The sequence below is a fragment of the Tachysurus vachellii genome, chromosome 2 (assembly GCF_030014155.1).
Source record: "Tachysurus vachellii isolate PV-2020 chromosome 2, HZAU_Pvac_v1, whole genome shotgun sequence".
Classification (NCBI taxonomy): domain Eukaryota; kingdom Metazoa; phylum Chordata; class Actinopteri; order Siluriformes; family Bagridae; genus Tachysurus; species Tachysurus vachellii.
In genome coordinates, this window is record NC_083461.1 from 30208595 (window position 1) to 30233789 (window position 25195).

Sequence of the window (25195 nt, forward strand, 5' to 3'; positions counted from 1 at the left end):
GACCCTCTCGTTCACCGGGGTAAACTCCAACACATATCTGCTGAGCTGGGGGGCTATGAGCAAGCCCACACCAGCCCGCCGCCTCTCACCGCGGGCAACTCCAGAGTAGTAGAGAGCCCAGCCTCTCTTGAGGAGTTGGGTTCCAGAGCCCAAGCTGTGCGTGGAGGCGAGCCCAACTATATCTAGACGGTATCTCTCAACCTCCCGCACCAGCTCAGGCTCCTTCCCCCCCAGCGAGGTGACATTCCATGTCCCTAGAGCCAGATTCCGTGTCCAGGGATTGGGTCGCCTAGGCTCCCGCCTTCGACTGGCACCCAATCCACATTGCACCAGCCCCTTACGGTTTCTCCTGCAGGTGGTGGGCCCACAGGAGATCGGCCCCACGTCACTCCTACGGGCTGAGCCCGGCCGGGCCCCGTGGGGTAAGACCCGGCCACAAGGCGCTCGCATGCGAGCCCCAACCCCGGGCCTGGATCCAGGGTGGGGCCCCGGTTGTGCCATACCGGGCGACGTCACGGACCTTGCTGTATTTTTCTTCATAAGGGGTATTGAACCGCTCTTTGTCTGGCCTGTCACCCAGGACCTGTTTGCCTTGGGAGACCCTACCGGGGCAGAAAGCCCCAGACAACATAGCTCCTAGGATCATTCAGGCACGCAAACCCCTCCACCACAATAAGGTGGCGGTTCAAGGAGGGGATGAAGTTCAAGTATGAAATATAGCAACATTATACTTACCATTAATAAATTGTTCTAACTAAGGGAAAAGTCCTATAGCTGGTGCAGCTGTATTTGTTTGCATCTGTAAATTTGCTAAATCAAACTTAGTCGAATGTGTTTGTGATACAGATGAAATGTATATAGAAATTATTTTATTTCTAATGAAAGTTCCTTCAGAAATTGTGATACAGAGCTGTAGTCGAAGCCGGCGTTGTCAAGTCCGAGAACAGGATTAGTCAAGATCAAGGCAAGATTCAAGAGTCAAGAGTCTGAGGTGAAGTCAAGAGTGAGTCCAAATGAAAGTGAGTCAAGACTGATAGCAAAAAAAATATCAAATCCTTTTCAAGACTTAGCCCTTACTTCAACTTCATCTCCACCACAATAACATTTGAAATTCTTTTGATGAATCAAAATCAATAGAGAAAATATCTCCAGACCGGATTCGAGACACAGCATTTTTGGTATAAATTGTAAAGGACTGCACCACAACAAACCGGGTTTCAGTTTTGAAACCAAAGTTGCACCAAATCTTATTTTCAAGCACTACAAAGTGAAACCCACATGACAGAAACATAGAGCCTTTCTGAGGCTACGTCATGTTCTCGAGTGCTTGGATATGATGTACATCCCGAGGAAGGGGATTTCAGAAAACACGACACCAACCAAAGTCCTACAGCATCGCAGGCACAAAAAAAGACATTGTTTTATTTCACTAACTGTAAAAAGGCAGAAAGTAGAAAGATTTAGGCAAATATTAAGAAATCATGACTCTTCGTAGCTATTTCAGTATCGAACTCACGCATTAAATATATCTATAAATAACAAACACGATACCGTTTGCAGACGATTACAGTCGTATTTTAATCAGATTCTGTACTCCATGCTGCAAAACATATTCAGCTCCAAGCATAGGATGCTATGATCTATTTCTAGCCAGAGAAAGGTGCTTTGCATGATGACATTCTTGTGTAACACAAAACATATTCCACTCTGGATGCCGCTTGTGTAGGAACGTGTCCTAGCCTTCTGGGATACACAGATGAGCACGCCTTATTCCATACTATTCAAAACTTACATAGATAAATAAAGCCAAGGATAAAAGAAGTGTACTTTATTTACTTTTACTTTAGAGTGAAGAATATTTGGGGAAAAAACGTGTTCAATGGTGTTTTTTTTGTTTGTTTTTTTTTTCATCCTTAGGGTGTGTGTTATGTAAGACAAAAGACAGTTATAAATCCCACAGCTGTCATGCTTTGCATTAAAAATAAAATCCTGTTTTGGACTGTTTTCTGATATTATGTAAGGAACATTTCATCCTCTTGCACAGCATTCAAATAAAACTTTTGTTTGCTATCACGCTATTTTTATTCCTATCCAATATATTGCATGTGGTGCCTAAGTTTCTGGAGGCGGAGGCGGAGGTGGAGGCGGTCGGCGTGGTGCTGCTGTTTGGTGTGTATTATTTTTCCATTAAAGAAAGAGAAGTTGATCCAAAAGACACACGAGCTAACAGACGAGAAAAGCTCTCTACATGAACCTTAAATACACAAACACGATTTAGTCACGTTTACTGCTAAAAATCTCCATGCACGACATTAAGCGCACACGCACGCACACGCACACACACCTTCCTTATCCGCTAAGCGTGTGTTTTATTGATCTAAAGGGAAGGATAATAAATTTACACCAGGATCAGCTGTGATGCATTAGCAACTAGGAGTCAAGGCTTGTGCTTCTGACCTTACACACACACACACACACACACACACACCCTTTATTGAATCCTAGCAGGAACAGGTTCTTCTCTAGCAGTTCCTGAGGGAATGCAGTGATTATCTTTAAGTCTCTCGGTGTCACAGACTGCTGCCTTTCATCCTCTCTCTTAACACTCGTGTGTCTCCACATGAAGACAGATGAGTGTGTTAAAACGCACAGTCAGACCACCTCGAGGGGAAAAAGCGCTGCTCGGGGAACAGCTTAACTCACTTAACGCTCGACCTTGGTCATTATAGAGCTAGTGGAAAAACTGGTCTCACATCTGAGCAGCTTCTTTCAAGATTTTTATTTTTTTTTTTGCTATGTCAGTACACCATAATACACACACAGTCAGAATGTTAACACTTATACAGCAGTATTTTTTCTTTCAGTGTCCATGAATGAATTCTAAGGCTTATATGTGTATCTGTCTATCCTTGTAAAGTTGTTTTAGTATATCTGGAGCCGGATGATGCTGATTTGTTGTTGTTCATCTCACTCAAATTCAGCTTACAGGCTGCTCTGGGCTGTTTACTGACACTGGAATACAGAATGGATGACAGAAGGCCTCCAAAAATGCCCTGGATAGTCTGACAAAATGAGTCAAAATTATGATTAAACCTAAATATGCGGATGTGGGAATCTGGTGTAAATAAATATGGACATTTTATTCTTCTGTATTTACTTTTCGCAGTACAAATGATGAGGAATTCATTCACATGAGAGATATTATTGGATTTGGATTTTGGACATAATGGATATAATATAGTTTCGATTAGTAAAGCATCCAATATTGTGAACAAAGCAGCTTTACAGAAATATAGATGGAGATTTAAATCCTTAATAAGCAGGCCAGAGGAAATGAAAAACTCCTGAGATGAAGAGGAACCCGCCTCATAAATAAGGGAAACTATCCTTTTCTGCAGGACAATATATAGCAAGGACGGAGAATGAGATTAAAAACTTGAGTGTGTTAATATTCTGTATTAGGATAATGAGTCCTGGAATTATCACAGGGTGTTATTAAGGGTTCCAGCAGCAGCTCTTAGGTACAAATCTAACAGTATCCAAATTATTCACAGAAACAAGTGTGAGTCAAATCAAGGTCAACTCAAAGACATTTTCTTGTCATTTCAACCATATATACAATTGGTGTAGTATAGAACGTTCCTACAGGAACATGTTGCTACAGAAATAAACAGACCTACAAGATACGACAGAGTCTTCACTTTATTTTAGTAAATTCCATATGGAGAGGAAAGCGAGCCAAATATGAAAAGTCCAAGTTGAAGTCAAGAGGAAAGACTGACGCATACATAAACCGTACACGAGCCCCATGTACCACTTTTACTGCAATGCAGCCAAGCTAGGAATTGTTAAGCCATCACATTTCATTTTTCCTCTCACTGATTTCACTTTTCACTATTACTCTTTTATTACCGACTGAACAGTTGTGTGATTTACACACAAACAGAGCTATTTCCTTTGAGCGAAAATGGCTCAATAAATATGTGCTCAATGCGGAAGAAGCCCTTAAGTGTCTTTTTTATTATATGAAACTGTGAATTCATGGGTAATAAACAAAAATCTAACACAGTTCTATGATATCGATTGCTATAACACACGTTGAGTCGAATACCTACTTTATTAGCAATCATGATATGTTTTATTTTTATTATATAATCCTTCATTCGATAAGCACTAGAAGGATAAAAAAGTATGGATTTAGTTTTATGGCCTTAGTATCAAATTTCATGTCAGTAATTATGTGTGTACGAAGTATATTACGGAGGGCACGGTGGTTTAGTGGTTAGCACGTTTGCCTCACACCTCCAGGGTTGGGGGTTCGATTCCCGCCTCCACCTTGTGTGTGTGTAGTTTGCATGTGCTCCCCGTGCCTCGGGGGTTTCCCCCACTCCAAAGACATGCATGGTAGGTTGATTGGCATCTCTGGAAAATTGTCCGTAGTGTGTGAGTGCGTGAGTGAATGAGAGTGTGTGTGTGTGTGTGTGTGTGTGTGTGTGTGCCCTGCGATGGGTTGCACTCCATCCAGGGTGTATCCTGCCTTGATGCCCGATGACGCCTGAGATAGGCACAGGCTCCCCGTGACCCAAGGTAGTTCGGATAAGCGGTAGAAGATGAGTGAGTGAGTGAGAGAGAAGTATATTACAATAGCAGGTCTTCTGTATGTGTTGTGTAAGTAAGTGTAGTATTGTGCATCATGACTAGAAAAATGGATTTGGATTCCTATTAATTGTTTCATTACACAACCAGCATTGCAAGAATTTTCAAGAATTTGTACAAACACTATATCAAAATTCATGTTTTTTTTATTTACATCTCATGGTAAATACCAGAGAATGCACCTTAAGGATGCACCGACAGACGTGATATATAGTGAGGTGGAAAAAAGTTCTTCGGGATTGCACTCTCTCACGTCATGTGGTGCTTATTTTATCTTCATGGAGAGAAAGCTACAGTATGTCTAAAGAAATGCTGAGAAATCTTCAACCCTCAGCAGTCAACACTGAAAGTTTCAACAATACCAATCCGAAAGATAATATTAAAGTTGTTGAATGCTCGTCTGTTTTGTTATAAATATGAGTGCTAATCAAACAGTGTGGTTATTAAAGATTCTCCAGCATTGTTCAAGGTGTTAACAGAGTTAATGAAAAAAAGGGAAGTGCAGTTGTAGTCAGTTTTTTTTTTTTACTGAAACAGTAGCTGTGAATAAAGCTACACAATGCAGTAGGGGGTAAATAGCCTTTCCGCACAATGCCAACTTCATGTCATTATTTCTTCATGGGTGTTTTAAAACGGCACGTAATCATTAGCATTAAAGCCAGGGGGAAAAAGCTCAGTATCAGCTCTATATTTGAAAGTATAATAAGTATTTACAGCATGTAAAGACCAACAAAATACCTTTTTACCTGAAAATGTAAAAAAAGTTCTTCAACTCTCTATGGGCCTCTGGGCTGTTCTCCGTTGCTTGGTCAGGAGTTTTCATAATCCTTTAGTCCTGGTCAGGTATAAATGCAAGGGTTAAAGCAGAGAGAGTGACAGTTCACAGCTTCAGTTGAAACAGCTTGAACAAACCAAACCAGTCACAATGAGCATGGGCAAGGTAAGTATTAAAGAAGAACCTTTTTTAATGCAACAAGATTGTTTTTGGATTAACTGTAATCTGCTTCACCCAAACAGGTTATCTTCTATGAGGACAGGAACTTCATGGGGCGCTCCTGGGAGTGCACCGGCGATTGTGCCGATATGCACTCTTACATGAGTCGCTGTCACTCCTGCAGGGTGGAGAGCGGCTGCTGGATGGTCTACGACCGCACCAACTACATGGGAAACCAGTATTTCATGAGGAGGGGCGAGTACGCTGACTACATGAGCATGTGGGGCTGGGGCAACAACTGCATCAGGTCCTGCCGCATGATCCCCATGGTAGGCTATTAGACATAACATCCTTTTTACGATACATATATCCCAGTAGGTGTGTTTGTCCAAATATGACAGTGTTTGTCCTCTTCCCCAAACAGTACAGAGGATCCTACAGAATGAGGCTCTACGAGAGGGACAACTTCATGGGTCAGATGATGGAGGCGACGGATGACTGTGATTCCTTCATGGATCGCTACCACTGGTCCAACGGCTGCATGTCCTGCAACGTGATGGACGGCCACTGGCTCATGTATGAGTATCCACACTACAGAGGCAGGATGTGGTACTTCAGGCCCGGAGAGTACAGGAACTTCAGGGACTACGGTGGCATGAGGTTCATGAGCATGAGGCGCATCATGGACTCCTGGTATTAGAAACAAACTGAACTAAAGTGAAAATAAAAACATTTTGAATAAAATCTGGCCTGTGTTTTATTTCCCTCCAACAATAAAGACAGTTTCAGAGATCTGAAAATATAATTTGGGAAAAAATATTCCTCATAACGCAACTTAAATCAAATATTCACTAAAAACAAATATAAAATGTTTTCAGTGCATTCTTAAATATTGAATAAAAATGTATACATATATTACCAATCCTAAACCAATCCAGACACTTCAATTAAAATATATTTTGTACTTTTAAACCAATAATATTCAAGCATGCGAACCTACCAACAAACATCATTAAACTTTATAAGCTGTCCGTTTTTGTATTATCACTCCCACTATAATAACAATGCTAATTTTTACTAGCACATATATGGGATTTTAATATTATCGGTTAGCAACAAGCTAACATTAAAGTAGCCAGTTGGTTTTTAACATGATAATAAGCTTTACACTTAGCTAGATCTATGACATAAAACATTAGCCTTTTAACTCATACATTAACATACTTTAACATTCAATATCATGTAAATAACTTCCTTTTAAATAAAAGGAAATGTCAAAGATGGAAGAGATTTGTCTTTATAAATTTCCTCTCTATTTGTTCATTTAAGAGCATTTGTACCATACACATAATTGAAAGAATGAATATAGCTTTACTGTTGTTTTATTTTTGCAAACTGGCAAAAATAGAAGTTTGAGAAATCTTTAACATATCCATTAGCTCGTTAATAAGACAAATACATGAACTGAAACCTGAAATACATTTTAAAAACATGCATTTATAGTAAAAAAAAAAAAATGTATAAATACATTTGCCACAAGAGATTCGTGTTTTTGCCACAATCTACTGTACATATCTGCTAGAGCTCATTCACATATAGAGTAAACTAACAAATATTTTAATGTTATGTAGAGTTAAGATCAAGTTGGGATATCAATATGTAGCTAATGTTGTAATGAACAAATGCTGAAGAAAAAAGACTCAAAAAAGCACAAATGTAAAATAAAAAAATAATAATAATTGCGGGACATAAGAGCCGAGCGTGTGCGGATAAAACTTTACTTATAGAATTTACATAGAACTTTAATGGTTGAAAAATGGCCAACTTATTTTATGTATATGTTATCCTTATTGTCAAAAGGATGTCACAAATTGTGCATGTTGTCTTGGAAAACTATTTAATTAAAGAGGAAATTATTTTAAATGCAAATTTTTTTGTCTTTAAATCTGCAGTCATGACTTTTGACTGCTGTTTTTAAGTACAACAACTCTAAATTTACACAATTGTGCAAATCATTAAAAAAAGGAAAAAAGTTATTATTTTGCAATTATTGCATTATTATTAAAATAGTGATGAATAAAATGTTGGACTTTTATTCTATCAATAGTAAAATTTCTTTGCTGTTGCATTACAATAAAAATTGATATCTAATACTGACAAATTAAACTGAATAAAAAATGTAAATTATTGAAAAGAAATTTCTAAATTGTGTTTTTTTGTTGATTCCTATTTTACAATTTAGCACCTGGTAAATTACTGTAAAATTAAAGGAATTGTTTGTTTTTGTTTATGTTTTCCAAAAGATCAATTATTATAATCGTTACAGTTTATTATATGTTATTTGTCCACAGAGTAAATTACTGCAATTTAACAGATTTCTACTGCCACTTCCGCTGCCAGTCTTTTAACTGTTGTTTACATGCTTTTTAATATTTTAGGAAAATAACAGCTTTCTGCTTGTCACTCAGCTTTCTGTGGACAAACACTGTGTTGTGCTTGCTCAGGGGTTTCCACAATAGGAGTGTTATGTTCTTTAGTCTTTTCCAGGTATATATACAAGTGTTAAAGCAGAGAGGATGTCAGTTCACCAGTTGGTATCAGCTTGAACAAACCAAACCAGCTATGGGCAAGGTAACATTATTATAGTAAAAATTATAATGCTACTGTTTTTGCTTGGACACATTCAGCTATCTCACTGTGACCTTCTTCACCCAAACAGGTTATCTTCTATGAGGACAGGAACTTCATGGGGCGCTCCTGGGAGTGCACCGGTGATTGTGCCGATATGCACTCTTACATGAGCCGCTGTCACTCCTGCAGGGTGGAGAGCGGCTGCTGGATGGTCTACGACCGCAACAACTACATGGGAAACCAGTATTTCATGAGGAGGGGCGAGTACGCTGACTACATGAGCATGTGGGGCTGGGGCAACAACTGGATCAGGTCCTGCCGCATGATCCCCATGGTACGCTATTAGACATAACATCCTTTTTACGATACATATATCCCAGTAGGTATGTTTGCCCAAAAATGACAGTGTTTGTCCTCTTCCCCAAACAGTACAGAGGATCCTACAGAATGAGGCTCTACGAGAGGGACAACTTCATGGGTCAGATGATGGAGGCGACGGATGACTGTGATTCCTTCATGGATCGCTACCACTGGTCCAACGGCTGCATGTCCTGCCACGTGATGGATGGCCACTGGCTCATGTATGAGTATCCACACTACAGAGGCAGGATGTGGTACTTCAGGCCCGGAGAGTACAGGAACTTCAGGGACTACGGTGGAATGAGGTTCATGAGCATGAGGCGCATCATGGACTCCTGGTATTAGAAACAAACTGAACTAAAGTGAAAATAAAAACATTTTGAATAAAATCCAGAAAAGTGTATCATTTCTCTGTTTGCTCAAACTCTCAAACAGCACCACAAAGACAGCTGATTAGAATCTGATTTCTGCTTATGTCTGCCTGGAGATTAGAAACAAATGTTAACCATCACAAGACAAGTCACAGACCAGATAAAACACTAATACACACAATAGAAAAATTTATTAAATTAAAATAAACATTTTGTTTAATAGACAATTTATGTTTTAGATTAACATCTCTTCATCTTAACATCTTAATATCTTTTCAACAATTGTGGGAATTATAAAGTAACAGCACCCCATAAGACCAAATCAGATCAGATCTTACAATAAAATTGCAATGAAATTGGTTGTAAATTAAGTTCTTTTAAGGCAAAATAAACACTGAAACCTACCAAATTCCAAAATTTGTTTCATGAAAAAGAAAATATGTGATGGTTTGTGGAATTGTGAGTAATGAGAAACTGTCCCATAACCTGATCAATTAACATTAAGCTTCTTGTAACTTTGTGTTCATTACAAGCAGCAGCTGCACAGCATTGATCAATTAAGCCTCATGGACCAAGTTTTGGTTGTCTGATTGTAAATGCAAGTTGGTATAGGTCAGCGGTGTCCAATCTTATCCACAAAGGCCTGTGTTGGTGCAGGTTTTCATTCCAAACCAAGCAGAAGCAACACCTGATTCCACCTGTTTAATCAGTTGTTCTTGGCTTTTAGTAGACTCCTTTGTGGCTTCTGCTTGATTGGAATGAAAACCTGCACCCACACCGGCCCTTTCCGGATAAGATTGGACACCGCTGGCATAGGTAGTTTATTCCATCAGAGGTTTCCCAACAAAATGTCCGAAACTTATTTATAGCAGTATTTGGGCTACTTGTACAGGGAGTGCAGAATTATTAGGCAAATGAGTATTTTGACCACATCATCCTCTTTATGCATGTTGTCTTACTCCAAGCTGTATAGGCTCGAAAGCCTACAACCAATTAAGCATATTAGGTGATGTGCATCTCTGTAATGAGAAGGGGTGTGGTCTAATGACATCTACACCCTATATCAGGTGTGCATAATTATTAGGCAACTTCCTTTCCTTTGGCAAAATGGGTCAAAAGAAGGACTTGACAGGCTCCGAAAAGTCAAAAATAGTGAGATATCTTGCAGAGGGATGCAGCACTCTTAAAATTGCCAAGCTTCTGAAGCGTGATCATCGAACAATCAAGCGTTTCATTCAAAATAGTCAACAGGGTCGCAAGAAGCGTGTGGAAAAACCAAGGCGCAAAATAACTGCCCATGAACTGAGAAAAGTCAAGCGTGCAGCTGCCAAGATGCCACTTGCCACCAGTTTTGCCATATTTCAGAGCTGCAACATCACTGGAGTGCCCAAAAGCACAAGGTGTGCAATACTCAGAGACATGGCCAAGGTAAGAAAGGCTGAAAAACGACCACCACTGAACAAGACACACAAGCTGAAACGTCAAGACTGGGCCAAGAAATATCTGAAGACTGATTTTTCTAAGGTTTTATGGACTGATGAAATGAGAGTGAGTCTTGATGGGCCAGATGGATGGGCTCGTGGCTGGATCGGTAAAGGGCAGAGAGCTCCAGTCCGACTGAGACGCCAGCAAGGTGGAGGTGGAGTACTGGTTTGGGCTGGTATCATCAAAGATGAGCTTGTGGGGCCTTTTCGGGTTGAGGATGGGGTCAAGCTCAACTCCCTGTCCTACTGCCAGTTTCTGGAAGACACCTTCTTCAAGCAGTGGTACAGGAAGAAGTCTGCATCCTTCAAGAAAAACATGATTTTCATGCAGGACAATGCTCCATCACACGCGTCCAAGTACTCCACAGCGTGGCTGGCAAGAAAGGGTCTAAAAGAAGAAAAACTAATGACATGGCCTCCTTGTTCACCTGATCTGAACCCCATAGAGAACCTGTGGTCCATCATCAAATGTGAGATTTACAAGGAGGGAAAACAGTACACCTCTCTGAAGAGTGTCTGGGAGGCTGTGGTTGCTGCTGCACGCAATGTTGACGGTGAACAGATCAAAACACTGACAGAATCCATGGATGGCAGGCTTTTGAGTGTCCTTGCAAAGAAAGGTGGCTATATTGGTCACTGATTTGTTTTTGTTTTGTTTTTGAATGTCAGAAATGTATATTAGTGAATGTTGAGATGTAATATTGGTTTCACTGGTGAAAATAAATAATTGAAATGGGTATATATTTGTTTTTTGTTAAGTTGCCTAATAATTATGCACAGTAATAGTCACCTGCACACACAGATATCCTCCTAAAATAGCTAAAACTACAAACAAACTAAAAACTACTTCCAAAAATATTCAGCTTTGCTATTAATGAGTTTTTTGGGTTCATTGAGAACATGGTTGTTGTTCAATAATAAAATTAATCCTCAAAAATACAACTTCCCTAATAATTCTGCACTCCCTGTACTTATAACCCCAACTTATTGAAGTATGTAAGTCAGTAGCTAACTGATCTGTGCCTATAATTACATTAAAATGTTAAATCACAAGAAGGGAAGTGTAGTTTCTTGGTTTAACATCAGCTCTCTGCTAAATTGGATCTGCGTGAAGCATATTTCCTGCTTGCACACTTGCTCTTTTCAAGGAAAGAATTAAACGTATTGATGTGTGAGGTCTGAAAACAATCAGCACAGCACCATGATCAAGCCTACATTGTCCAAAAATCAGGTTTAGGCTACTAAAATCCACTGTTATTACAGATACAATGCTACACCAGAGTTGTCTTTGAAATTCAAGCACCAGCTTAAAATTCCTGTCTCATTTCTTAAACCTCAGTTTGATGTACTGTAAATATGCGAATTCACTCAGAGAAACTAAATTCAACAAACTGTTTATCTGTAACACGTATTTATATACATATCAGTCATAAAATAAAATCAGGTCATGTCATATTGCATACAAAACATCAAATCATTCTCAAAGAATAAATTAAAAATGTCTAATAAAGCAATACAGTTCTATATTTTATGGGAATGAAAAATATGAATAAACTGGAGCTTCAAATAAAAAGCTAAGTTCACTCGTGTTTGTTACTTAGCTTAGATAGACATAGTAGTTAGCTAATATAAAGATACTTGCTTAGGGAGTTTAAATGTGTGGTTTTATGATTGAAGGTTTTGTTTTGAACATGTGTTACTCATGGGTTCTGTACTGCTTAACAAAAGTTTGAAGGTTTATGAAAATGAAATATATTAATCCTGTATAACTCAAAAATAACTAATCATATATAAAGAAAAATGTGCAGCATTACTAGACTTGATATTAAAAAAAGACAATAATTTGTAAAATCATTTTTTAATATATATTTGTATTAAAAAATCACAATAAGACATTTTGTATTGCAGTCAGTTTGCTTTTTCCTCATGTATTTGTGAAGAGTAAAGTACAGGTATTGCTCATTCTTTTTAAACAAAGTAATAAAAATTGGAAGAGTACATCTTTAAAAGCAAAAAAAAAAAAAAAAAAAAAAAAACCTGAAGCGTACAGATTGTCTGAACAGAATAGACCATTTTAAAGTCTTTTGGAGACACATGGAATAGAAAAAGCTATTTGCTTCTCTTTGGACCCACTGATCTCATTTGCTGATTCATGTGTTTCCACAAAAGGGGTGTTGTATTCTTTAGTCTTTTTCATGGTACAGTATATATACAAGTGTTAAAGCAGAGAGGATGTCAGTTCACCAGTTGGGAACAGCTTGAACAAACCAAACCAGCTATGGGCAAGGTAACATTATTTTAGTAAAGATTATAATGCTACTGTTTTTGCTTGGACAAATTCAGCTATCTCACTGTGACCTTCTTCACCCAAACAGGTTATCTTCTATGAGGACAGGAACTTCATGGGGCGCTCCTGGGAGTGCACCGGTGATTGTGCCGATATGCACTCTTACATGAGCCGCTGTCACTCCTGCAGGGTGGAGAGCGGCTGCTGGATGGTCTACGACCACACCAACTACATGGGAAACCAGTATTTTATGAGGAGGGGCGAGTACGCTGACTACATGAGCATGTGGGGCTGGGGCAACAACTGGATCAGGTCTTGCCGCATGATCCCCATGGTACGCTATTAGACATAACATCCTTTTTTACGATAAATATATCTCAGTATGTGTGTTTGCCCCAAAAATGACAGTGTTTGTCCTCTTCCCCAAACAGTACAGAGGATCCTACAGAATGAGGCTCTACGAGAGGGACAACTTCATGGGTCAGATGATGGAGGCGACGGATGACTGTGATTCCTTCATGGATCGCTACCACTGGTCCAACGGCTGCATGTCCTGCCACGTGATGGACGGCCACTGGCTCATGTATGAGTATCCACACTACAGAGGCAGGATGTGGTACTTCAGGCCCGGAGAGTACAGGAACTTCAGGGACTACGGTGGCATGAGGTTCATGAGCATGAGGCGCATCATGGACTCCTGGTATTAGCTAAAATTTGTATTAAAGTGATAAAAACATTTTGAATAAACTCAACACAAATTAAATGTATCTTTTATCTCTTTTTTCCTATACATTTTTTTTCTATCTCAGCAAACCTAATGTCTGAATTTTCACCATGTAGCAGACATGTAGCAGAATTCAGAAATGTTTGATCCTCTGACTGAAAGAGCCAAGAGAGAAGAGAGTATGATATCATCAATATCTATTTTTACTATTTAATTATTAAATTGTAAGTTTAAAAAAGACATGTCAGGTACATTCCTGTAAAACCAATTAGGAACTTTAAAATAGTTCCTCTTGCCCTAATCACATCATCACTTCATCAATAGATTTATTCTGCCTTCACAAATCCAGTAAGCAGTCTAAACATCTTACACCTTGCTGCTCTGAATGTTTGTCTCACTGTGTGGCTTTTCATTCATCTGCTGATCTCAGCCTGCCCAGCCAGACCTTCACGCTGAGAATGAATGTTACAGCTTTTGACTGTGAAAGACCATGTGTCTGTGTTGGTCCTAGAACCTTTTTAGGTCCACAGCACAAAAAAATAAAGCTAAATGGTGACAAATGCATGTTAAGGGCAGCTGCATTTACTGAACTTTACACATATCTGGAATCAGTAGAAGCAGTAGAAGCTCTTAGTAATGAGTTTTACATTAACAGTATACTTAAAAACAACAAATAAATCATTCATATATCTTGACTATCAACAGATTCAGTGAAAGAATCAGCATTTGCAAATTTAGGGATCCCAGATACAGCTTTATTCTAATGCTCCGAGATGTCAGAGATTTTGAAAGAGTACTGTACACTCATGAGGTCTATCACATGCAATGTGCCAATAGCTCTCTCCTTAATAAAGTTGTCATGAACAGAACAACAGCAAGCTGCTTTTTTTTTTTTTTTAAATATCAACAGTTTTATCTACCACAAAACAGACAAATCTGTCTTCTTTACCTCACCGGCAGTTTCTAAAAGGTCACGAATCACATCATACATAGAATAAATAATCATTTATGTGTCTCTTTTTGTTTTTGAATTGTCCGTGTCAGCAAGAACCTCCAGGAATTCAGAACCGTTCCCTTTATTTTGAGAAAAAACACATTATAGTTTTGAAAAGAAATGCCCCCTAACATACTTCTTTTTTTGGCAGTGTTTTGTGTTGTCTAAATCCTGTAGCATTTGATATCAAGGCATTTTTGCCAATTTTAAATAGTCTGAAATTGGTCCATAAAGATACTCGTCCAAGATCCGATACAAAGCCAAGTTATGAAAACTGCTACGTGCTGCCATACCCAAATTACACCTTTGGTTTTAAATTTTGAGAATGTTAAACTGATCATAGTACAGAATGTATGAAAAGAAAATGTCCTCTACCAGGGACGTATTTAGCGCCAAATAAAGTAGTATAACGGTAGTGTTAGCATATAGTTACAATTTCTTTTTTTTGTGTGTGTGTGAATTAGCTACAGTCAATCAAGAATCATATCACAAATAAACGTAAGCAGTGATTTCATTTTTCGAAATGAAATCACTGCTTACGTTTATTTGTGATATGATTCTTGATTGACTGTAGCTAATTCATATCACAAATAAACGTAAGCAGTGATTTCATTTTTCGAAATTTTATTTCTTTTTTTTCTGGAAGCGATGCCACTTTTTGATGATTAGAATAAGAAGTCAGAACGGTAATGACTACAATCACTTTTGGGAACTCTGAGGTTTATGAATATGAACTTCAGTTTAAATGTTAGCCGCATTTATTCCCATTAAGTGGAAATAGGTCTGCATATAGAATGTCTGGATTCAAAGGCAATAATGAAGTTAAAGTAAAATGTAAAGATGTAATTTTAAGGTTTTTGAGGAAAAGCATTAAAGCTTATTACAGGTGCTGCACAGAAGGTACATTTGCAATGACACTGCAAAAATGCTGTAGGTCACTGAAACTACTTACTGAGAAAAATTCTAAAAGAGAAGAAAAAACAACTGAAAGAGCAATGAAGTAACCAATGTAGGTGGAGTATTTCTATCATAAAGGATGATGATGATAAGTACAAGTAAAAAGTCCTAAAGATAAGCTGTATTACAAAAGAGGCAATTCTAAAGTTTTCTAGAGGCCATCACACTGACATATATGCTCTTCAGCTCTGTGTGACCCCAATGGTCACTCTTGCTTGCTCAGGAGTTTGCACAATAGAGGTTCCATGTTCTTTAGTTTTGCCCAGGTATAAATACAAGAGTTAAAGCAGAGAGGATGTCAGTTCACCAGTTGGGAACAACTTGAGCAAACCAATCCAGCCACCATGACTATGGGCAAGGTAAGTACCATAAGATTTATGTCATGTTAAGAGATACATATTAAATTCATATAATTAATGAATTGACATGCTGCTTGTTCTTGCTTGGACAAATTTGCACAGCTAACTGCAATCCACTTCACCCAAACAGGTTATCTTCTATGAGGACAGGAACTTCATGGGGCGCTCCTGGGAGTGCACCGGTGATTTTTCTGATATGCACCCTTACTTGAGCCGCTGTCACTCCTGCAGGGTGGAGAGAGGCTGCTGGATGGTCTACGACCAACCCAACTACATGGGAAACCAGTATTTCATGAGGAGGGGCGAGTACGCTGACTACATGAGCATGTGGGGCTGGGGCAACAACTGGATCAGGTCCTGCCGCATGATCCCCATGGTATGCAAGATCTACAATATATATATTCATATATTCCGAAAGACAGTTTGTGCATGGCCGAAGGAGAGAAAAGTGATATTTTAATTATGTTCAACTGCCCTAAACAGTACAGAGGATCCTACAGAATGAGGCTCTACGAGAGGGACAACTTCATGGGTCAGATGATGGAGGCGACGGATGACTGTGATTCCTTCATGGATCGCTACCACTGGTCCAACGGCTGCATGTCCTGCAACGTGATGGACGGCCACTGGCTCATGTATGAGTATCCACACTACAGAGGCAGGATGTGGTACTTCAGGCCCGGAGAGTACAGGAACTTCAGGGACTACGGTGGCATGAGGTTCATGAGCATGAGGCGCATCATGGACTCCTGGTATTAGAAACAAACTGAGCTAAAAAGAAAATAAAAACATTTTGAAAAATCAAAATACAGAAAAAGTGTTTGTTTTCTTAATATATTATAATAATAATAATAATAATAATAATAATAATAATAATAATAATAATAATAATAATAATCTCACTGCATCACAATGAAGATGTTTTTGAGAAAGGTCCTCCAACAGTCATGTTTGAGGGTTGCAGCATTTTTTGTAGTAGTTGTCCTGCACTAATAGACTTTTATCTTATAATTCTAACACATAAATGAATTCATCATTAATAAAGTTCTTAAAAAAAGCAAAGATGCTTCATTCCAGGTTATGACATAAAGCCACACTATGACTTTTCCACTATTTACCTTCAACCAACCAATTTTTTCACAGAGCAAAGTTAATTGAATCAGGCACATCTTGAAATTTCATTAAAAAAGTCTATTCAAATCAATATGCAACAGAATTCAACAACAAAGTGTTTAGCCTTTGCTAATTATTGACTCAGATCACATTTTCACCAAGTCACAATTATTTCAAAACAATACAGTCGAACCTGCTTGAGACTTTACAACAAGTTTTAAGTCAGAAATTTGTTTTGGGCAAACTCATCAGATATGTCTCAGAATTACTGTTACCTCCCAGACAGCATTTGGTTCATCATTTGCTGATCATCTGTGAGTGAATTTCATAGACTAAATGATATGACTGTATACTGAATGGAAAATATCGACTTTCTTTTAAAAACTAGTTTAGTGACAGATGCAAAGGTTCCCGTTTAATCCATAGAAACCTTCAAGTGAAGAAAAAGAAACAAATCTAAATTATTGATTATGTTCAGGCAGTTTTTGAATCTTTGGAAAATGACTTAGTAATTATCGGACTCTTGTGATACGTGAAATACTCAGCTAAATCTTTAGGTATGAAATGACTGGTTGAAAACGTTTAGCTTCCACAGAGCAACATCAGGATGATGAGCTTCATTCTTCTTTTATTTTCATGTTTAACATCTTCTGCACAGAGATGTAAATATAAAAATGTTATTGGAGACATTTGTAGTCTGCTCTGAGCAAGTGCTTTTAAGTAATTGCAATTAATAAACTCTACTATGAAATACCATAATTAATTATAACGTTCTAGAAGAAGATAACAATAGCAGGTGACGGTGTTTTAACAGATCGAACTTTCGATCACAATGCACTGGATTTCTGTGGCTGATACTGAGGTGTGTAGTGAGATACATTTCAGGGATCCTCTGTGTGGCTAATATATAAAATCACATATCTTTGGGCATCGCTTCTGGCCTGAAATAACATCATCTCTGCTTGAATTTTACAGGACTTACCCTGTGTGCCAGTATGTGGAGCAATACAAACTGTGATATGAGGAAAAATACTGAATGTGTGTTGTTACCTTGAGGTATTTCTTGACCAAGGAAAGAATTTATGTGCAAATTGGTCAAGGCAACACAATCAGGGTTCCCACGCGTCCTGGAAAACCTGGAAATCCTGGAAAATTAATGACCAATGTTCCAGTCCTGGAAAACACATGGAAAATGAGAGAAAACATAAACCGTCCTGGAAAAAATCTTGTTGTCCTGGAAAATTCTTATTTTTAAATGTTGTTGATCATTTAAAGAACAGTTTACAACTGGTGGAAACAATTAACGTTAGTAACAGAAAGCGCTCTGTTCAGGGACGCTGAGTTTTGACGTTTTTTTGTTATGCTGTTTAATCTCGCTGTGACGGATGACGCTGTCTTGTGTTGGAGGTTTTAGGTGCTAGGAATGGTTTAAGTGCTCGAATGTTTTCAGCAAATGGTGACGGGTAAACAGGTTATATTAACCTTGTTTATCTGAATATCATGTGCAAGTGGAATGCACAGCAAACTAAAGCATGCATGACGGCATTGACCTGAGAAAGGAAAGGGTATTAATATGTGCAGTCTTTTTATTTTATAAATGTTGATATTTCATTCACATGACAAATTGTCTTTAAAAGTATAATTAAGTAATAGCCATAAAGTGTACGTTGTTTTTAAGACTTCTGGAGAGAAGAACATATTACTTTAGGCCGTGAATCTGTGAGCCTTGTCTTTTTTTGCTAAATTTGAAATGTCCTGGAAAATGATCTCTGAAAAAGAGTGGGAACCCTGACAATGGCGGTGTTATTTCTGCTTTATTTGATCATTTTGAAACATCTTATTTTAAACTGCCACAGAGATCTAGTTAGACACACGGAAATGTCTTTTTAAGTTTCTCAGAACAATTGCTGTGTAAAACCCCAAAGCCTCATTTGTATTTAGGCCTAGTGAATGGATTATGCTTCTAAACTCAGGGAACAACACTCTGCTTGTGCTGACAAGACACTTTTGTCTTTACAGAACCATTTCTGCCAGCTTCCCAAAAATAAAAATACATTCAGAGAAGTCAGGTACATGTCATTCACATGACACAAAAGAATACAAATGCATGTCTATAGTCATCTGTAATGACCAAAATAGCTGACTACTCAATGCTATATGTGGGTTTAACTTGTCAATAATAGTCACTTAAAGTCATCTGGAAAACATCACATAGAAATGTAGCAATAGCTCTTAAGGTCATTGTTTACATTTGTGCTTTATGTCTGGTCAAGAGTTTCTTTGGTGTAAATACAGGTATAAATACAGGAGTTTAACCAGACAGGTGGGCAGTTCAGCTTGAACAAGTTACACCAGCCACCGATACCATGGGCAGGGTAAACACTCCAAACATTTGCTTCATTTAAAATAATTGCTTGTTTTTGACAAAAACAAATGTACAGAAATTTCAATTTTACAATTACACTTTAAAAATTAATTCTGAAACTCTTCACCCAAACAGGTTATCTTCTATGAGGACAGGAACTTCATGGGGCGCTCCTGGGAGTGCACCGGTGATTGTGCCGATATGCACTCTTACATGAGTCGCTGTCACTCCTGCAGGGTGGAGAGCGGCTGCTGGATGGTCTACGACCGCACCAACTACATGGGAAACCAGTATTTCATGAGGAGGGGCGAGTATGCTGACTACATGAGCATGTGGGGCTGGGGCAACAACTGCATCAGGTCTTGCCGCATGATCCCCATGGTACGCTATTAGACATAACATCCTTTTTTACGATACATATATCCTAGTATGTGTGTTTTCCCAAATATGACAGTGTTTGTCCTCTTCCCCAAACAGTACAGAGGATCCTACAGAATGAGGCTCTACGAGAGGGACAACTTCATGGGTCAGATGATGGAGGCGACGGATGACTGTGATTCCTTCATGGATCGCTACCACTGGTCCAACGGCTGCATGTCCTGCAACGTGATGGACGGCCACTGGCTCATGTATGAGTATCCACACTACAGAGGCAGGATGTGGTACTTCAGGCCCGGAGAGTACAGGAACTTCAGGGACTACGGTGGCATGAGGTTCATGAGCATGAGGCGCATCATGGACTCCTGGTATTAAAAGATCTGGGAACATTTAAAAAAATTTTAAATAAAATATTTATATATTCACTAAATATTTTGTATTTTTTTCAATAAAGATGTCATCTTATTATTAGGGCATAATTTGCTAAACCTGATATATACTATGTTACTATAACTTGAAGCAGGTACATAATATTATAGAAAATATTTTCCTAAAATGCATTTGAATAAAAATGCATGTATTTTAACAAAAATTAAAGTTTCATTTTCCCCCTTTCTTGTGACTTCATATATATGAAATTAAACAAAGCCCAACCACATCTTCCTCATTCATTCAAATTCTTCTAAATTTCTCATAATGATGAATAGTAATGTATTCACTGTAACCCACACCCTATGTTTTATAAAAGCACCTGTCTTCATCAGGCTTCATTATTATCTATGTTAAGAGCCACAAACATAATATATGTATATATATATATATATATATATATATATATATATATATATATATATATATATATATATATAAACCTTTAACAATTTCAGAGCTGCTAGAGCCCATCAGTCCATCAGTGTACATGTGTGAATGTGTATGTGTATCTGTAATGGACTTTGACCCGATAAAGCATATTTTCACCTTGTGCCCCTAGGATCGGTTTTACCACCTTCACCATCATACAGTGGTAGTTAAAAAAGCTATGCTTTATAATTGCTATCAGTTAAATTTGTATATACATTCTGACCACTAGAGGCAGATAACTGCTGAAAAAGAAACGTCAGGGAAATTTACTAACAGTTATCAGAGTTTTGAAAAACAAAATGGATAAATGTATCTGAGTCTTATGATTTGTGGCTTTCACAAACATTTCTGCATTCCTTAATGAGTATTAATACAGCGATAATTCATAATACACTGGAATACTGCCTCATACTGTATGTGAGCAGTTTACAGACTGTGTCTCCACACTGTTTGTCTTTGTTTACACTGAAATGCATAGATGGCTACATGGTCTATGTAATGTATCCAAATCAGAATTCAGTATTCAAGACAAACACAAAACTATTAGAAGCCTCAATCTGTGTATAGACTAATGCTCTAATTAGCTGCAGAATTACTAAATTGTGATCAATAATGGGATATAATACTTAATACATGTACAATATTCAAGATCTTTACTTGTCTTAGTCATATTTACCCTAACTGGGGTAAAAATACAATGGCTAGTAATCACACTACATTAAAAAAAATAATTTTTCATATAGATACGGTAATTCAGCTTTAGGATTTCAGGATCTGAAGCAGTTCTTTTCCCATATTTGTTTTGCCAAACAGAATTTATAGCCTAAAGACCCCACATACAGTATACAAAGCATTGCAGTACATTATTAATAGTGGCTGCAGTAATCTCCCACTAGCAATGCAATACACTTCATATATATGCAGCCTTCAGGTGATATAGTTTATTTGATATCATTGGATAGCTGCTGTACCAGGAATCATCAATATAAAGTATAATACTTTAATATGATGCAGGGTGATAATCCATGATCAATATTGTATGCATTTCATATGAAGGGGAATGAAATTGTGTTTGAGTAATCTAGACGTATTTCTATGTAGGAAAACAACAAAATACTGGCTAAGTACTGAAGCTACTGTTTAGCCTGGGATTTTGCTTGTACAAGATTAGCTCAAATTCCATAGAGTAACAAACAACACAGGAACCTGCCTTCATCTCTATCACTGTCCATAATTTAATTTTTTGAAGAGCGTTTGTTTGATACTCCAAGGCCCCATTAGATGATTCTGGAACATGCTGCTATATTTAAGAGGCAGCTTTATTTTGTTTGTCCTCACAATCCTCTTGTCTTTGCAAGCCCATTTTGCCATGTTAAAACAAAAAACAGACCTAATACAAAAGAAACAAAACCAGAGATTGTCTAAATGACCAAAAGTCCCGAATGGTTTAAATATACTGTATGTGCATTGTCTTGCCAGTCTAAGCCCTTTAAAACCTGTGTCCTTTGGACATGTGGTACAGAAAATAAAGACATGGCCTCTATTCACTCTGAATGTTGTTACTGGTCATGAGTTTTCACAATAGGTATTGTCTGTACTTTGGACCTGGTCAGGTATAAATACAGGAGTTGAACTAGACTGGTTGTCAAGCCACAAGTGGAAACAGCTTGGGAAAAAAACAACAATGGGCAGGGTAAGCATAAACAATTAAAATATTGTCTCATTTTGAAAGCTATTGGAAAATTTTTATTTTAAAATTTCATACTTACTGTACCCAAACAGGTTATCTTCTATGAGGACAGGAACTTCATGGGACGCTCCTGGGAGTGCACCGGTGATTGTGCCGATATGCACTCTTACATGAGCCGCTGTCACTCATGCAGGGTGGAGAGCGGCTGCTGGATGGTCTACGACCGCACCAACTACATGGGAAACCAGTATTTCATGAGGAGGGGCGAATACGCTGACTACATGAACATGTGGGGCTGGGGCAACAACTGGATCAGGTCCTGCCGCATGATCCCCATGGTACGCTATTAGACATAACATCCTTTTTACGATACATATATCCCAGTAGGTGTGTTTGCCCAAAAATGACAGTGTTTGTCCTCTTCCCCAAACAGTACAGAGGATCCTACAGAATGAGGCTCTACGAGAGGGACAACTTCATGGGTCAGATGATGGAAGCGACGGATGACTGTGATTCCTTCATGGATCGCTACCACTGGTCCAACGGCTGCATGTCCTGCCACGTGATGGACGGCCACTGGCTCATGTATGAGTATCCACACTACAGAGGCAGGATGTGGTACTTCAGGCCCGGAGAGTACAGGAACTTCAGGGACTATGGTGGCATGAGGTTCATGAGCATGAGGCGCATCATGGATTCCTGGTATTAAAAAGAACTTCATTTAAATAAACATAATTTACAATAAAATTCATTTTAGCAAATCTTTCAAGTGTGTAAAATCATTTTTGAATGCTGTCAAAACATGAATCTACAGTCTTAGCCTAAACATAAAAAACATTACACTTTACAGTAAACAAAAAAAAAAGCCTGAGTTTATTATTCCAGATCCATGAATAACAAGTCAGTATCAAGCTGAACATTTGTTATGTTGTGAGAAAGGTACTAATTTTGATAGATGATTACCTGCCAAGAAAAAAATCATAGCAAGCAACATTTGGCCTGTTCTGAAACTGCAAACATGTGCTTATCAAATTCTCTTGTTAAGGTCAGACATCAAAATCAGACCGAAGTTTCACCTTATTTATTCTTATAAGAGTCTATGTCTAAATTTGGTAGTACAGAAGACCAATAGTAACCATACTTTGTGACACCTGCGAGGAACAGTCTGACATGTGCGTACCTAAAAAGACTAAATATAAACATGAGACTATTACAGCTGTGTGCACCTGGGATAACTTTTTGTGGCAAACATCCAAGATTATATTGTATGTACTACTGGAAAAAATACTGCAAAGCCAGCATCACAAATAGAGTTTTTGTTTGGTACTTTTTGAAACATTGCAAATAAGCTACACATTCTCAACTTTGGCAACCATAGTGGAAAGAGCTCATTATGAACAGAAGGATATACCATCACCTTAAAACATTTTAGAGCAGCAAGCATAGAATCACGATAACAACATAAGGCAAATATGACAAGTCAAAGTGAATAATGGCAAACACCTTTACATCTGCTGCCCACACCTGACCCTGCTGGAGGTGCTTTCGCAAATGAGTAAGCACTTGCACTTTGCTAGATTTCTTGTATGGTAAGCATCTTTCAAGCACACTTTCAATGCCCAATTAGACTAAATGCATCACCAGGTCATCAGGTTAGACATGCCTCAGAATTACTAGTTAAAGGTTCTGTATTTGTGAAAGGTAGTAGAATGGAGGCGATTTAGACCAAAAGACATTAGCACAAATTGGAGTTTTATTTTCATGAAGAGAGAGTTAAGAGAATTCTCCAATTTTTTATTTCAGTATATACTTGGATGACCTTAGGAGCAGCTCCGGCCATATTCATCTATCTATCCGTTTAAAGAACAGTAAAGAAATCTACTTCAGTTATTGTGTTAATTTCCCTATAGGCAGTATAGAAAAGTTACAGACAAATTAAATGTCTTTATAGGCATGGTAAATGGCTTGCTTTTCCAAATTAGTAGGCACTTTGGAAGATTTCTTGTAATATAAGCAACTTACAAGTACACTTTACAATTTAGCAGTTTGTAGGGGCCAATTAAACTAAATGCATCACTACTTCACCCATATAGATCTCACAATTACTAGGTCCGGAATTTGAGACCAAAAAGTATGTCCTCATATTAATAGCAAAGATGAGATTTTTAGGTTTAAGTCATTTGTAGTCTTTCTGAAAAGATCTACTTGGGCATGATAACAAGCAGGTCCTATTCTATCTATCTAAAGATTTGTAAAGAAATCTGCTTTAGTTTTTGCTGTACCTATAGTGTAGGCAGAAGAAAAGTATTACAGAACTAGAAAATGGTTTTGTCAAGACTCTTGCTGGCAGCAACACTTTGGTGTATGGCTCGGTTGATGAGTAAGTCTTGCCAAAAGAAGCATTGGATAAGATGCTTATTCAGGAGAACCTGTTATTTTTCTTCGAGTTGAATCACTCATGCCAAGTGTCATAACTATGAAGGTGCCAGTAATCAGTTCTGGTCTCAGCAGCAAAGGTTGTGCCATCGCCAAACTTCAGTGTCAAGTGTCCTACATTTGTTATAGAGTCTAAGCAGAGAAATTAAGTGCAGGTGAATGAGGTTTAAAGTGCTGCTCCTTCCCACTTTACACTGGCCTACTGTTTGTAAGGCTTAATAGTAAGTGAAAATAAAATAGTGATTTTGGCTTGATTATTTGAGACTATCGGCTGTCCCTGCTGATTTGGGATGGTATGCTTGTGTTAAATGTAGGCATTGTCAGAATACAAAGCATACTGTAAAACACTGTCAAGAACTTTCAAGCTAACAGGGGTTACTAAAACACATAATAGTCTCTTACAGGAATTGCCTGACCAGTAATTACATCTGCTGAGAGTTCTGGACAAATTTCCATTTGTTCCAGTTCATGGAAAACATACAGTAACAATTTAAATCAATGCTTGTTTAATGAGTGTGCATATAAAACATGACTAGTTACTAGAATTTATTGATTATAAGGTATGTTGATACTTAATACTCTGGTCCAATCTGAG

General features: G+C 38.1%; 6 protein-coding genes across 7 annotated transcripts; all 6 read left to right on the top strand.

Moving 5' to 3' along the window:
• Window positions 1–3990: 3990 nt before the first annotated feature.
• Window positions 3991–6290, top strand: LOC132841738 (gamma-crystallin M2-like). 2 transcript variants are annotated; one of them, XM_060864226.1, is made up of 3 exons: window positions 3991–4011; window positions 5674–5919; window positions 6015–6290. In XM_060864226.1, exons 1-3 carry the CDS (start codon window positions 3991–3993, stop codon window positions 6288–6290), a joined length of 543 nt encoding a protein of 180 aa, XP_060720209.1. The 2 variants fall into 2 exon arrangements, with proteins under 2 accessions (XP_060720209.1, XP_060720210.1); XM_060864227.1 differs by lacking the exon at window positions 3991–4011 and adding an exon at window positions 5582–5596.
• A 1922-nt stretch (window positions 6291–8212) lies between these two features.
• On the top strand, window positions 8213–8926 carry LOC132841739 (gamma-crystallin M2-like). Its single transcript, XM_060864228.1, has 3 exons — window positions 8213–8221; window positions 8310–8555; window positions 8651–8926. Exons 1-3 carry the CDS (start codon window positions 8213–8215, stop codon window positions 8924–8926), a joined length of 531 nt encoding a protein of 176 aa, XP_060720211.1.
• Window positions 8927–12714: 3788 nt separating this feature from the next.
• On the top strand, window positions 12715–13430 carry LOC132841742 (gamma-crystallin M2-like). Its single transcript, XM_060864230.1, has 3 exons — window positions 12715–12723; window positions 12812–13057; window positions 13155–13430. Exons 1-3 carry the CDS (start codon window positions 12715–12717, stop codon window positions 13428–13430), a joined length of 531 nt encoding a protein of 176 aa, XP_060720213.1.
• Window positions 13431–15742: 2312 nt separating this feature from the next.
• On the top strand, window positions 15743–16516 carry LOC132841741 (gamma-crystallin M2-like). Its single transcript, XM_060864229.1, has 3 exons — window positions 15743–15757; window positions 15888–16133; window positions 16241–16516. Exons 1-3 carry the CDS (start codon window positions 15743–15745, stop codon window positions 16514–16516), a joined length of 537 nt encoding a protein of 178 aa, XP_060720212.1.
• A 2720-nt stretch (window positions 16517–19236) lies between these two features.
• Window positions 19237–19988, top strand: LOC132841743 (gamma-crystallin M2-like). Its single transcript, XM_060864231.1, has 3 exons — window positions 19237–19245; window positions 19371–19616; window positions 19713–19988. The coding sequence occupies exons 1-3, from the start codon at window positions 19237–19239 to the stop codon at window positions 19986–19988; spliced, it is 531 nt and encodes a 176-aa protein (XP_060720214.1).
• Window positions 19989–22158: 2170 nt separating this feature from the next.
• On the top strand, window positions 22159–22873 carry LOC132841744 (gamma-crystallin M2-like). Its single transcript, XM_060864233.1, has 3 exons — window positions 22159–22167; window positions 22257–22502; window positions 22598–22873. The coding sequence occupies exons 1-3, from the start codon at window positions 22159–22161 to the stop codon at window positions 22871–22873; spliced, it is 531 nt and encodes a 176-aa protein (XP_060720216.1).
• The last annotated feature ends 2322 nt before the right edge of the window (window positions 22874–25195 follow it).

What these genes read in the sequence shown, in the direction of transcription:
- LOC132841738 (XM_060864226.1), top strand. Translation starts at nt 3,991, where the DNA reads ATGCGGAAGAAGCCCTTAAGT. An exon ending in TGCGGAAGAAGCCCTTAAGT is followed by an intron (nt 4,012 to 5,673) that starts GTCTTTTTTATT and finishes TCACCCAAACAG; the next exon opens with GTTATCTTCTATGAGGACAG. An exon ending in CCTGCCGCATGATCCCCATG is followed by an intron (nt 5,920 to 6,014) that starts GTAGGCTATTAG and finishes TTCCCCAAACAG; the next exon opens with TACAGAGGATCCTACAGAAT.
- LOC132841741 (XM_060864229.1), top strand. An exon ending in CCTGCCGCATGATCCCCATG is followed by an intron (nt 16,134 to 16,240) that starts GTATGCAAGATC and finishes TGCCCTAAACAG; the next exon opens with TACAGAGGATCCTACAGAAT.
- LOC132841742 (XM_060864230.1), top strand. An exon ending in CTTGCCGCATGATCCCCATG is followed by an intron (nt 13,058 to 13,154) that starts GTACGCTATTAG and finishes TTCCCCAAACAG; the next exon opens with TACAGAGGATCCTACAGAAT.
- LOC132841743 (XM_060864231.1), top strand. An exon ending in CTTGCCGCATGATCCCCATG is followed by an intron (nt 19,617 to 19,712) that starts GTACGCTATTAG and finishes TTCCCCAAACAG; the next exon opens with TACAGAGGATCCTACAGAAT.
- LOC132841739 (XM_060864228.1), top strand. An exon ending in CCTGCCGCATGATCCCCATG is followed by an intron (nt 8,556 to 8,650) that starts GTACGCTATTAG and finishes TTCCCCAAACAG; the next exon opens with TACAGAGGATCCTACAGAAT.
- LOC132841744 (XM_060864233.1), top strand. An exon ending in CCTGCCGCATGATCCCCATG is followed by an intron (nt 22,503 to 22,597) that starts GTACGCTATTAG and finishes TTCCCCAAACAG; the next exon opens with TACAGAGGATCCTACAGAAT.